This window comes from Ruditapes philippinarum, unplaced genomic scaffold, assembly GCF_026571515.1.
Source record: "Ruditapes philippinarum isolate M1 unplaced genomic scaffold, ASM2657151v2 ctg67_1_1_1_1, whole genome shotgun sequence".
NCBI classification, from domain to species: domain Eukaryota; kingdom Metazoa; phylum Mollusca; class Bivalvia; order Venerida; family Veneridae; genus Ruditapes; species Ruditapes philippinarum.
Window position 1 is genome coordinate 790,169 of NW_026859561.1, and position 13,905 is coordinate 804,073.

At 31.0% G+C, this 13,905-nt stretch overlaps 2 protein-coding genes across 2 annotated transcripts; both read left to right on the plus strand.

Annotated features, from left to right (window-relative positions):
- The first annotated feature begins 2,992 nt into the window (after positions 1-2,992).
- Positions 2,993-4,869, plus strand: LOC132756996 (uncharacterized). Its single transcript, XM_060748158.1, has 2 exons — positions 2,993-3,119; positions 3,698-4,869. The coding sequence occupies exons 1-2, from the start codon at positions 3,002-3,004 to the stop codon at positions 4,840-4,842; spliced, it is 1,263 nt and encodes a 420-aa protein (XP_060604141.1). The 5' UTR covers positions 2,993-3,001; the 3' UTR covers positions 4,843-4,869.
- Positions 4,870-11,959: 7,090 nt separating this feature from the next.
- LOC132756997 (uncharacterized) lies at positions 11,960-13,582 on the plus strand. Its single transcript, XM_060748159.1, has 2 exons — positions 11,960-12,077; positions 12,357-13,582. Exons 1-2 carry the CDS (start codon positions 11,969-11,971, stop codon positions 13,532-13,534), a joined length of 1,287 nt encoding a protein of 428 aa, XP_060604142.1. The 5' UTR covers positions 11,960-11,968; the 3' UTR covers positions 13,535-13,582.
- Positions 13,583-13,905: the final 323 nt, after the last annotated feature.

The window sequence follows — 13,905 nt, forward strand, 5'->3', positions numbered from 1 at the left end:
CTTGCCACTTGGATATATTTATCACACATGTATTTGTAAAATAATGGTACATATGTCGAGGGTTAACTGCAAAACTGTTGTAATTTCGTCTTTATGTCATATAAGTAACTTTAGTTTTGTGGTGCAGAATGCCATGTTTATGTATAAGTACAGAATAGATTTACAAGAGAGGACAAGTGAATCACTGATTAAACAAGAATATATGAATGCCATACGCCATACACACCCATTTGTGTGATAATTTATTATTATCACCTTCACATTACCATTACAGACCTATGTGATGATAAATCATTAAATTCTTGTATTATGGGATTAATATGCATGTATGTAATGAAAGGTATTTTAATGCATTTGGATATTTGTAAGAATTTGTCAGAATTATGTTTGAATAAATGTAGGAATTGTGTTTAAGTGAAAGGAACATTATTCACAAAAATTATCATACTTTAACTGTCATGAACAAAGGTTCATCATTTATTCATTTTGTTAGTTAATATATGAGCACAAAGTTTAATGTGTATGTATTATTTTTATCATTATTGAAAAGTTTCTGTCTACACCCCTTTTGAATTTGTTGACATAACATGGAAATATTGAGACACGATAACATTCCAGTCAAGATGAAAATAAACAGAAGCATTGGAGTGTGGGATGCTGAAGTATCGATGAAACAAGTTCATAATGTACCTTGTGAAAGTACTCAAACATTCAGATCTTTATCTTAGTGAAATTGAACATGAATATTTTAACCTTTATCTTGCTAATTTTGTACAATAGGATTACTCTGCTGTGTCCACTTAAAACAAATGGGAAAATTTTGACACAGGATACTTAAATTGCAGCCAGCTGTATAGTACTAGGTCACTCTGGTTGACATTGTCCTATACTTGTGATTACTGCTACGAGGATAAGGTTATTTGTTTCACAAGGTATTTTGAACATTGTGGCTAGATAAATATTATACAGAATATGGATGTGTCACATACTGCTATACAATGTATGTTTTTCTTTTTTTATGGTCGTTAAACACTTGAACAATATGATTGTTTGGTTTGGGAGACTTAATATACTTAAATTTACTTAATTAAGAGTAACAGAAAGGCTTTTTGATTTCATACATTATACATGTATTTATTAAAAAGATGTTTCTGATGAAAGGTCGAGACATTTTTCTTCATTTGTAGTTTGTTCTTTATGGATATTTGTTTTTGTATTTTTGTTCTCCTTTTTGGGAATTGTGCATACACTGTACATGTAATTTATTTTTTCTCTTGTATTTTGGTCTATTAATGATTGTATTTATTGAAATAAAGATATAAATATTTAATGCAAACTATATTGTTTTATTTTTGTAACATTTAACATACCAATAACTTTCATGACACACTCTCCATACGGAATGATAGTTGTTCGACATCGGCGAATTATTTGACCTCTGTTAACATAGCCTGAGCTGGGTTTCTATATTGCAATCTTAACTTTACTAGAATTGAAGAGCAACAACTCTCTAATTCGCTTTTTTAATTGGCAGTTTATGATGTAGTTTTAGCAAGATTTACATAAGCCAAGGGCCCAAGGCGTTGCCGTATGAACTTTGTTCTTATTGAAAATGATTGTTTATACCAAAATTTTCTATGATGTAAAACAACGAATTGGCTGACTGTTATTTTATAATTAATCAGTCCAATATATGGCAAACAACATTGAGCATAACCAATACAGCCTATCCAGCTAGCTTACGGAACGTCGGTGGTTCTACTCAGGTGCCCGTTCGTGCCTGAAATAATGCACGGAAGGGAACCTGAGGTCTTCCTCCACCAGTAAAGCTGGAACGTCGCGATATGACCTATACTGTGTCGATGTGACGTAAAACCCAAAACAAACAAACAAAAACCAATAACGCAGCTGTTTTAAAGCACTTATGTGAACGTACATGTATATGGTATTCACTAATCGTATCACATTTAAAAGAAGACATTATTTGGTGGCGCAAAATGCAAAGCAAAATAGGAATTCTATTGATTATTTTACCGTTATACCATTATTACAAATAAATTTACCTAAAACCATTTTATTTATCACAAAATTTTAACCTTCAATGGAATTTAAGTGCTTTTCACCGTTTTATAGGTGTCTTATTAGATTTAAAAAAGAAAAGAAAAAGAAACGTCCAATACTATGAACATTGTGACACAATCTGATTTACCGCCTAAATTTTCCCGTCCCGTCTATGCTTTATCCAGCACCTAGATATACATTCTAGAAGCATATTATACCCGTTTTGAAAAACAAGATAGTAAACATAATTATGTAAAAAAAAAAAATTAAAATTTAGTGTATTTCTATATTTCAAGAAACCTTGATAAGATGCTTTACTCGTGTTAGCCTCCACCACAAAATTATTTGATATTTACTATATCTGACTTATGTATGCATGTGTTTTGGAAATACTTTGAAATTTTTTAGAGATTTTTTAAATTTTCATTTCTATTTTTTATCTTTTGCTTTTGCAAACCGATTTGATTTACTTATTAAAGTGTATAAAGCTATATATCTGCAGCAATAATCATTGTTTGAATTTTAAAAAATAATACTTCCAAAATGCTTGTATAAAATACACATAGTAGTTATAATTACCTTAAAAACGAATGGCGCATGCACAAATCATTGCTAAACGGATAAAACCCTACTAAAAATAGCATGATATTTTATTCCGCAACATTTTATTCTGTTTACGTACATTATCCATGTGTAATAAATAACTGAGACATTCTATGTTAAAACTTTTTCAGGAAACAACCTTATAATAATTGAACCAACATAATTTTACCGTTGATACTTTTTACGAAAATATTTCATACGATATAGATGTATACCCTTTAATTCATTCGTCATCTTATCCGCTAAAACACCAACAGAAAAAGGATGGTTGCACCTTATTAAGACAATTTAGTCGACATATGTTATTATATCCACAGTAGTGGAGACGCTGTTGCACATGGTAATCATGCGATTTTTTCAGCATAAAGGATATTTCTTAGTTTTTACGTTTTGGATCTACACACTCGTGTGGATATTTTTGCATTACCACGGATCTAATTTTCATGTTTCGAAAGGTATTTTTCTTATTTTTTTAAAATCTTTACATCTGTCTTTAATCAATTACTTACCAGTATATCCGCCTGTGTGGCTCGAATAGGAACAGTTCTGTTCTGCTCGAATATGGGGAGCATTGGATAAGTAATCTTGGACTCGGGCAAAAGCAGAATAATATCTAGTACATCGAGTCTAATGGTTTATTTGTCTCTCACTGCTTACTCAGAAATCATGTGAGATTAATTTGTCACTTGAGATGAAATTGGTGATTACTGGTTAGTTATCCAAAAAAGTGGTATTTTAAATCGCCAAAATATGTTTTAAATTTGCGTTAAAACTAGAAAAATAAACAGTTACAGAATGATAAATATTGGTTAAAATGTTCAAATATTTGGTTTTAAATGTTCTAATCATACACGAAACCTTAGCCATAGAAAAACATATTTTTCTAAGAAAGGCATTAATTTGGTTGAGATATTTTAAAAATTGTTTTAATTGATAATAGCATTGTTGTAAGAACTAGAACAACTAAAAATAATGCATAATGTACTTATAATATGTTTCTGCTATTTATGTTTATAAGTTTATATGTTTGCAGACTCATCGGTTGGCGATCACGCAGACGTTGGTAACGCAGACGAAACTTTAAGTAAATGGATGCAAGCAAATTCCACTGAACGCTTTAATAATCGAGGGCAAGCGAAAGGAAAGCTTTGCAGAGCGAGAAGCAATTGGTACGAGAGGTATTTTCCATCAAAAATTACTACCGACTTAAATTCTTGGACTTTTAGTGAAGTACAAAACTGTTCATTTTTTCGTTCCATGCCGCCTTCGGGCATACATCCAAAATTTGCAATTGACATAAGATGTGAAGATCAAGTTGTTACAGTGAAGAAAAGAATAATCGCTCGAGAGAATACATCAACTGATAATGTTCTGCGGATGGAATTTGGTGATACATGCTTGCACAAATACATTAACTCTTGTTGCAAAGATGTGAAATTAGTTCCAAATATTGTACATTATGTAAGGTATAATATGTCAGTACTAAAATTTTATGAATTCGTGAGTTTCATCAGTGTAATACGTTTTATAAAACCATGTGCTATTTTGATTCATGGTAACATGTTACCTACTGGACAGTACTGGAGATTTGTCTTGGCCATTTCTCCAATTATAATTCATGTCCACCGCGTTCCGCCATCTATTATATCCGGTCAGAAAGTCTATTTTAAAGCTCACGCTGGTGATGTAATGCGGATTGAAGCATTAATCAAATATGGTGGAATTTACTTAGATACTGATACAGTTGTCGTTAAATCATTAGACCGACTGCGGAAGTACCCATTTACGATGTCAATGCAAGGCAATGGTGTTATTTCGTCTGCTTTCATAATGGCAGAAAAGAATGCAACATTTTTGCAAAAATGGTTGGACAGTTACAAATATGAATATTACAGCAAAAAATATACTTACAATGCCATGTTTGTTCCAAGTATACTCGCAAGGAAACACAAAGACCTTATTAATATAGAGTTTGGAAAGCTGTCGCGACAACCGTCACAAACTGGCCGACTTATTTTCAATACAAATTCGAAATGGAAAGGTATCTATGGCATGCATTTGTTTAGTAGATTTTCTAATTTAACCATGAATATTGATCTTGTAAAACATTTTAATTCAACCGTTGGATCTATTTGTCGACATATTTTGTTTGGAAACAAAGAACTTTGTTTGAGTTGACAAGCCGCGGAAGATTAATGAACTTGCAAGAGGAAATTCATGTTGTACATAATGCTACTAGAACTACTCACAAGCAACGTGTTTAAAATGTATTTCTTAAATGAATTATTGATAATACGTGTATGTAGTGGGAAAAACTGTAACCTCAAAAGTCAAAAATCGAAAACACTTTTTTTCTCTTTTTTTCCATTGAATAAAAATTATTGGAGATAAAATAAGAGCCAAACAAGTTAAACCTGAATGCCATATATGTTATATCTTTTATTTCATTAGCATGATTGAATATTCACCATAATATGCATTATCGTAAATATGCAAAAATGCACATTTCAGATTGCAAATCCACTATGATTAGCAACATCTGGAGGCTTAGTCTAAAACTAAAGGCAAACCTGGGCATAAAGTCTGCCAATAAAATACCTGCGTTTTTGTCATTACATGTACATGTATTAACAGATTGATCAGATAACTTGGAATACTAAAAACGTTTTTTTTAAAATGATACTGTCATATTTTCATCTATAAAAATATGGGAACTATACATACACTGCCTTTTTAGTTTGTTTCAAACTAGACTGGACACTCACGATCAATTACAACAATCGCGCCGTCTTCTGTAATATTTCTTAGGCGTTTGATCGAGTATGGTATCGAGGTGTATTGTATGGGCAAATAAATGGCTGGTTACTTTCAACCCAAATAAAACTGAATCATTATTAATATTTCTCGAAATGTTCCTAAGCCTATCCACCCCCTCAAGTCACGACGCAAAAACCTCTCGGTGTTAATTTCTCAAATGACGGCACTTGGAATCACCATATTGATACTATCAAAGCAAAAGCATGTCAACGAATCGACGTTATGAGAAAATTAAAATTTATTCTTGATAGAAAATCTCTAGAAAATATCTATATTACGTTTATAACACCACTTCTTGAATACGCAGATGTCTTATGGGATAATATAACAGCACATCAAGAATATGAAATTGAGAAAATAAAGCTTGAAGCTTGCAGAATTATCACTGGGGCCACTACACTTGTTTCTATTACAAACTTGTACACAACTTTGAACCGCTTAAAATCGGGAGAAGAAAGCATAGGCTTACTTCATTTGATAAGATGAAAAATAACATAACTCCGTCGTGTTTATCCAACTTAGTTACTGATAATGTTGGCGATATAACTACATATAATCTTCGCAATTCTGCCAATTCTAGATTTATACATTGCAGCACCCAGCTTTATTCAAATTCTTTTCTTCCACTTCCTGTTTCTGAATGTAATCAGCTCCCAAATGATTACAGAAATTTATCATGAAGTATTTTTAAAATTAAGTTAAACTCAAATTCACAAAAGATCCCGAAGTACTATTATATTGGCTCGAGAACTGATCAAATATATCACACACGACTAAGGACCCACTGTTCACTAAAGGAGCATTTATTTTCAAAAAAAATATTATAGGCAGTCCTCTCTGTGAATGTGGGGGAAATTGAAGACACGTGACATTACTTCTTTATAAAGAAATCATTTTAGATTGGCTAATTTTGTTTATTGATAAAAGATTTAATTCTTGTAAGTCCCTTAAATAGGACCTACACTTTCCATTATATCACAGTGCCCCCCCCCCCCCTCCTTCTACTCCACTTTCTGTGTCTCCACTCTGATATCCTCTTTTTCTACATATCTCCCTTTCTTCCATGTTGAGAAATTATTTAAATTGATTTGCATCTTACACATTTGACATGTTCAGCTCCTCTTTATGATCCTTTACAAATTATGTCATTAGTCGCCGGTAGAAACCGGCGACTATATTTGTAACATTTTAATATTATACGGTACCTATGGTAGGAGAAGGCATTAATTTCTGTAAATAAAAGCATATTAATTACTGAACAATTAAAGTTTCAGTAATCTCAAAAATTCAAACATACAATAATGTTGCTCAATGAAATGAAATATTCAAATATTGACATCGTAAAAAGCAACATTACAATTTTTATAAAATGAATTAATGACGTATCCCTATGGATCAGTCATTGAATTTAGGGATGTTTTTCCTTTTTTCCAACGTGTCAAGCGTTGCTATTTCATGATAAATAAATCATGCATGATATTTGAAATGACACTTTTAAATTATCTGGTTGTTTGTATGTTATGAGACATATTCTATTTTTTTTATCTTATTTATTGTAAACAGCTTCTCCCAGAATCACGTGACTACATGTTATATGTTACTGTTATAAAATCTATGATGGTTGGCAGCTGGTTAAAGTGCAAATCAAAGTAGTTTTGTATGAAAAATCTCGGTATGACAGTAGGGGTCGTAATCGTATTGGATACACAGAGAAAACAAATAAACTAATAAATCTTTGTGTTGATAGTTTATCGCACTGAAAGGCAATTAAACGTTAACTATAACGACAGGTATATTGATTTCAGCTAAATAATATATTTTTTCGATAGTGCATAAGAATAATTTTTTTATGCAGACACCACTTTTACAGTAGAATTGCATTGTTTTATGCAATAATTAAGCATATATATTTTCATAGTCACTTTGCAAATATTCGAGGATCGGTAATAATTTGTCGGTAATTATTGGATTCTGAAGTAAACCATACGGTGTTCAAATGTATGGTACAACGGTATATTTACAAGTAGAATTATAATCATATCACTTGCTTTACAAGCCTCGATGACAAATCATATCACAAGCCTCGATGACAAGGTGTTAGATTTTAAGTTAGTTTCAAATTGAAGACTGTAGGTTCGATAAAGTGATTTTTATGTTTTCTTTTATAATACTTTTTGTATTTTGCAAAACTTGACCTTTTATCAAAATTATGAAATAAAAAGAGTGCTAGAAATGAAACACACGATTTATCAACGTTAAAAGATATAATAACAAGAGCTGTCACAGGAGACAGCCAAGCTCGACTAATAAAATACTGGACGCAGTAAGGAGGACAAAACTATGAAAGAAAAATCAATTATGTATAATTATGTATAAAGTTATAGTAAAAAATAACATTTGTTAAAATAAATTCCAAGATCAAGGGAAATAATTCTAGAAATAGTCACACTAGAGTTATGAACCTTGTCACACAACATGTATGTAATGATAAAAAGTATATATTTGAAGTTTGAAGTAGTTACCTTAAAAAGAAACAAAGTTATATATAATATTTCTTAAAGAAAATCCTAAGTTCAAAGAGAGATAAATCTGTAAAAATTACTTCAAGAGTTATGAACATTGTCACATAAATTAAATTGATTATAAGGAATAAGTATTTGAAGTTTGAGGTAGATACCTTTAAAACTAAAAAAGTTATAGTAAAAAATAACATTTTTCTAGTAAAAAAATCTAAGTTGATGGGGAGATAATTCTTGCAATATTGGTGCTAGAGTTATGAACCTTGTCACATAAGATGTGGATGATGATAAGGTACATTTATTTGAAGTATGAGGTTGATCCCTTAAGAAATAAAGAAGTAACAGTAAAAAATATTATTTTTTAAGGAAAATTCTAAGTTCAAGGGGAAATAAATCTAAAAATGTTGGTGCTAGAGTTATGAACTTTGTCACATAAGATGGGGATGATGATAAAGTACATATATTTGAAGTTTGAAGTTGATACCTTAAGAAATGACAAAGTTATAGTGAAAAATATTTTACTGCACCAAAACTTTAATCTGAAATCTGGACGCGGACGCCGACGCCGGGGCGAGTAGGACAGCTCACCATATACTTCGTATAGTCGAGCTAAAAATCAATTTATGAAAACTACACACAGGATTTGTCCAAGATTCGAACTTGCGCCTACTACATGTAGGTTACAACTTCGTCATAGTTGATATAATTATACATGTAATTATACTTACAATAAAATCGTTAACATCAATCATAATAAGTTATGTAAGCTAACGAAACAGCTCCCGAAAATTATTGAGTCTCGGGTAAATATTGCCAAACAATACTTGCTTATTTAATAATGATAACAGTTTCTTGACAAAATTGATAAGCAACTTTGCTTCAAATATGATGTTTTATTATAACATAACATATTTTTTTTGCATAAAACTCTTTTACAAAGTTTATAGCAAGAAAGATACAATTGTGGCAAGTACGTGAATACGTACGTGTTTATGAATAAACATTACTCAACTTATTGTTCCTCTTTTCTTTATACTCGAACCATTAAACTGATACTTTCTTTTATTTATGATAATACAATCATATTTCTATCCGGCGACTTGATGCTTTAGCATCAAAATCTCTACTTGTACGTACTTGTAGCAGGTATTTATTATCTTCTTGTAAATATATGGAGGGAGTAAAAATGCAGGTACAATGAACTGTTGCTACAAAAACTATTTCATTTGCTACAAAAACTATGACATGTTGTTACTAAAATAAATTGTTAATATGTATTTACAGCAGAGAGTTTCATATAAGCTTTAAGCTTTCTACTCAATCCTGAATGCAATTTATATATTGTAATTTTGTCTGTAATATTGAAGAAAAATGAATATTATTAAAAACCAAACCAATTACAACAAAATCAATCAATTGCTCAACGCTTCAAAGTTTCATACTATTAGAGCAAATTTACAGTACTTTTCGTCATAATGCAAGTAATTCAATGATTTGATATCGAGATGATTCGAGAGAAACTAATATCGTTAACAAGTCTACACATTGGATCAAAGTACTAAATGTTTATGAAATGTCAATGTATCATAATTATTTGGTGTCTTGTATTCCTCTGTCGTGAAATAATAAGAAAATTTCACGATTATTTAAAATATATATATATATGCATTTTCAACGACAATTTTAGTTTAACATGTATATATTAACAGTAACTGCGGCCAACAATGTCCAAGCATTTTCAGAAAGAATCCCAGCTCAAGTATAGTCTTTCAGTCCGAGTGGTGTGCAACATGAAGGCCCGCGCGTGTTTTTAGAAAAAAATCGTCATGCATAGGGCGCCACAGTATTGTTTCCGCGGCTAAACAGGAAGGAATGACCCAGTATTAGGGTCTCATGTATGCATAATTTTGTCTTTCTCCCCCCTACCTTGCACATTAGTTTATCGAAAAATATAATACATTGGTTGGAAAAGTCACCTCACAGGCACCTGCTCAGAAACATGTGTTAGTGGTAGAACTCAAATATTAACTTTTGTCGAATTCGCATGGAAACATGTCTAAAACATAATTTTGTTGGAATTCTTCCTTAACCTCTATGAGGTAACATCCTGTTTTATGCCATATAAATCTTTCAAAGTTTGAGCAATTCATAATATACATGTGGAATCTACGGAAGCCAAAAGGGACCAGTTTTATCATAATTTCGTCGTTGAAAGGATATTTTACACCATGTAATGCACAATTTAGGAGGAACAATGTGTTACACCAGTCGTTACTTAATTCCCTGTTAACCTAGGTGCAAAATTTACATAAATCCTACGAGACAGATTTAATAGCTTCTTATGCAATATAGTTATTATCCTCACTGAGTGTACTTGTTAGAAGTCACTGTATGACTTTTACGACAAAATGGCATCCAAAATTCGTTGATTTCAGGTACATAAACTATGAATATGAATTTTGATACATATTGTGATTTTGTTTTAACAAAAAAAAACACCCACAATAACAGTGATGTATTATAAGAACTACTTTCTTCTTAAATTATTTCAAGTTAAGATTATATGAGAATAAAATCGTATCAATATAATTAATAAAATCCTTATTCCAGTATTGAAACGTACTGTAATCAAGTGCAGCGATAATCGAAAAATGCGTTTCAGTGTCTTTAACCTACTTAGTTACCTAATTACTCATATACATATCCCATTTGTTACAGTCACAATTTTCAACTATGTCTTTTATATTTTGTAAGTATAATCTTTGAAATTTAAATAATAAGAAAATTAGTGTTTGCGAAGAGTCGCATTTTATGAGTATTGAACGTTACTTTTCACTTTGGGGTAAGTTGATATCTTTGTAAAAGTAGCAGAATGTTACAATTAAGCATGTGTTTTCCTAACAAAATATTACTCAACAATCTAAAGACATTAATGTATGTACAACACTGATTTAAACTGAGATGTTCAAGCAAATTTTATAGTGTGTATGCTACTAATAGAATTTGTAAAACTTAATATAGAACATACTCTATTTTGTAATTCTTGCTGTACAGACTTTCCACAATGACAAGTAGGAAACAAAATGATTCATAAAAAAGAATTACAGTCTGAATGTAAGTGTTGTATTGCTTAGAAAATTGTACATTATTATATCTTTTATAACATTAACAAGTAGTAACTGAAAAGAAAGTGAAAGAAAAAAATACGCAGTTGATCTCCAATAATTCTTGCAAAGCCATTCCTGAACCTTTATATGTCCCTTTTCGAACAAAGAAAATGAACAAATTGTAAAAATCTATATTGTGAATATGTGCAACATGAATGTACTGACTGTGGCAAAAGTAAGATATTTTCAATAATTTTAAGAGAGATATCCTGAAAATTCAATTAAGATTTTAAAATAAAAAGTGTTCTCAGAAATAACTAATCTTTTCATTTATTTCACTTTTGAAGACGAAAGAAACAAAGAAAAGCTAATTTGAATTATAACAATTAAGCGTGTGTTTTACATTAATATGGATACTTTAGTAAAATATTTTATTCTTTCTAGGGTAAAAAACATGAAAAAAATGATTAAAGAAGACAGAACTAACGAAATATATCTTAAAAGAAGTCGTCGTTTTTATATTTTTGAGAGACTGAATAAAAAATAAAGTAATTCAATGTTTACATTTTAATGTAGAAAAATATCAATTATAAACTTTTGGAGGGAATGGGGATGGGTTGGGAGTGGTAGTGGGTTGAAGGTTGGATGGGAGGTATTTAAGAGCAGAAAGTTGTCTTTATTTCCCACTCTGGTTGACAGTACATTAAGTATACATTATGTTACTAATTCCTTTATTATCTCATTGACTACCTGTCTTTCACGTTAGTAATGCCTTTTGATTTCCCCTAATATCCTAGGCAACAGATGTTTTTACTATATACACATCGACCACAGATAGAGATATATCTCGCTGATAGAGTCATGGACTCATTCTATTGTAGAACTCTGTTACTTATACTATCAGTCTGGATGTGTACAGTGTTGTGGATATTTGACCATGTTCATCATTCGAAATTGACAAGATGGAAAGGTGCAAGTTTATTTCATTACTTTATTTTTAATCTTTAATTTTATTTATCTACTTAAGTTTTTTAGTGTCTTTGATTCATATTATTAGAATATTTTTTTCTTTTTGCAATTGAAATTTTTTGTATATCGATAAAAACAATACATATTAAATAGTAAATAACTGATTATATTTTGCATTCTAAGAGGCCAAACATTCGATAAACATTTAATTGGTTATTTACTGAGAGGTATGAAATACACATTTATTCGTTATTCAAAATCTTCAAGTTGTATTTTTCAGGTATCTCTAATGAAGAAAAATATACAAATGGAATTAAAAAGCATAAAGGAATAATCACAAACAAAACATTTTATATGGTAGAATATTTGCACGATACAATGAGCACATCTCACGATGTTAACGCTACCAAAACAGGACTTTTATGCCATGTACATAGCAACTGGAACACGCGATACTTTTCCAAGAAAGTTACAACTAACTTTAGTTCATGGACATTTAAAGAACAGCAAAATTGTCCCAATAAACACATTCTGGAAAAAATTCGTGGAATACAGCCACGAATCACATTTTCAATGGCATGCACAGAAAAACATATAAAGATTCAGAAAAATATTTTTGAAAACGAAAAATTAAAGAATAATGACGTTCTTTGCTTTCCATTTGGTGACAAATGCTTGGAAGCATATATAAATGAATGCTGTCACGATAGGATGCCTGTTCCAAATATTTTGCACTACGTTAGATACCAGAAACGTTCTCTCACCTTTTTTGAATTTGTAAGTTTCATTGGTGCAATACGTTTTATTAGGCCATGCGCAATTCTGATTCATGGCGATACACTGCCGACCGGTTTCTACTGGAAAGGCATCTTAATGCTTTCTCCAAACATTATTCATGTTAAAAGGGAACCGCCGGATAAAATATTCGGAAAGAAGATCATTTATAGGGAGCATGCAGGAGATATCATGCGAATTGAAGCTTTACTTATGTACGGAGGTATATACTTAGATACAGATACTGTTATTGTTAAACCATTGGACCCACTCCGGAAGTACTCATGTACAATGTCAAAACAGTCTTCCGTTTTTATATCGTCAGCTTTTATAATGGCGGAAAAGAATGCAACATTTCTGCAAAAGTGGTTGGATGGTTATAGATATCGCTACAAACCTATGTCTTATATATTTAATGCTATGGAATTCCCAAAATATATTTATGAAAAGTTTAAGGACCATATTCATATTGAATACGGGACACTTTCTAGACCTTTGACACAGATAGGTTTCAAGATATACAATACAAACTTCAGATGGGGTGGTATCTACGGAATACACTTGTTTAGTAGAAGTTATAGAAAGCCCATGACAGTAAAACTCGTAAAATACTTCAATTCAACTGTTGGCTCTATTTGTCGACATGTCTTATTTGGAAACAAAGAACTTTGTTTTAAAAATTAAAACTTAATTCAAACATTCATGGAAAAGAAATATGTACATGAATATAACTTTTTATAGTTTACTGATGCACAGCTCATTTATATCTGAATGAATTATATTAGACAAAATAATTATTTTTACTGTGTTGAGGTCAATTATAACACGACCCGCATTTTCCCTTATTGAACATATAGTCCAGTCATTTTGGCCTTAAAACGGCCAAAGATAGAAAAAATGCAAAATAATTTATTTGAATGTTTTTAAGTATTTTAATATATGTAGAATAACATGATAAGGCTTAAACGTGTTTTGCTTTGGCTGGTGGAAAATGCTCAAATATTTGAAAGAAAACAGGTCTTAAACTTCTACTAGAATAAGACTGAATTGACAGA

Excerpts from the sequence above, each read along its gene's own strand:
- LOC132756996 (XM_060748158.1), top strand. The coding sequence starts at position 3,002 with ATGGTAATCATGCGATTTTTTCAGCATAAAGGATATTTCTTAGTTTTT. Across the intron at positions 3,120-3,697 it reads TAATTTTCATGTTTCGAAAG|ACTCATCGGTTGGCGATCAC; the intron begins GTATTTTTCTTA and ends ATATGTTTGCAG.
- LOC132756997 (XM_060748159.1), top strand. The coding sequence starts at position 11,969 with ATGGACTCATTCTATTGTAGAACTCTGTTACTTATACTATCAGTCTGG. Across the intron at positions 12,078-12,356 it reads GAAATTGACAAGATGGAAAG|GTATCTCTAATGAAGAAAAA; the intron begins GTGCAAGTTTAT and ends TGTATTTTTCAG.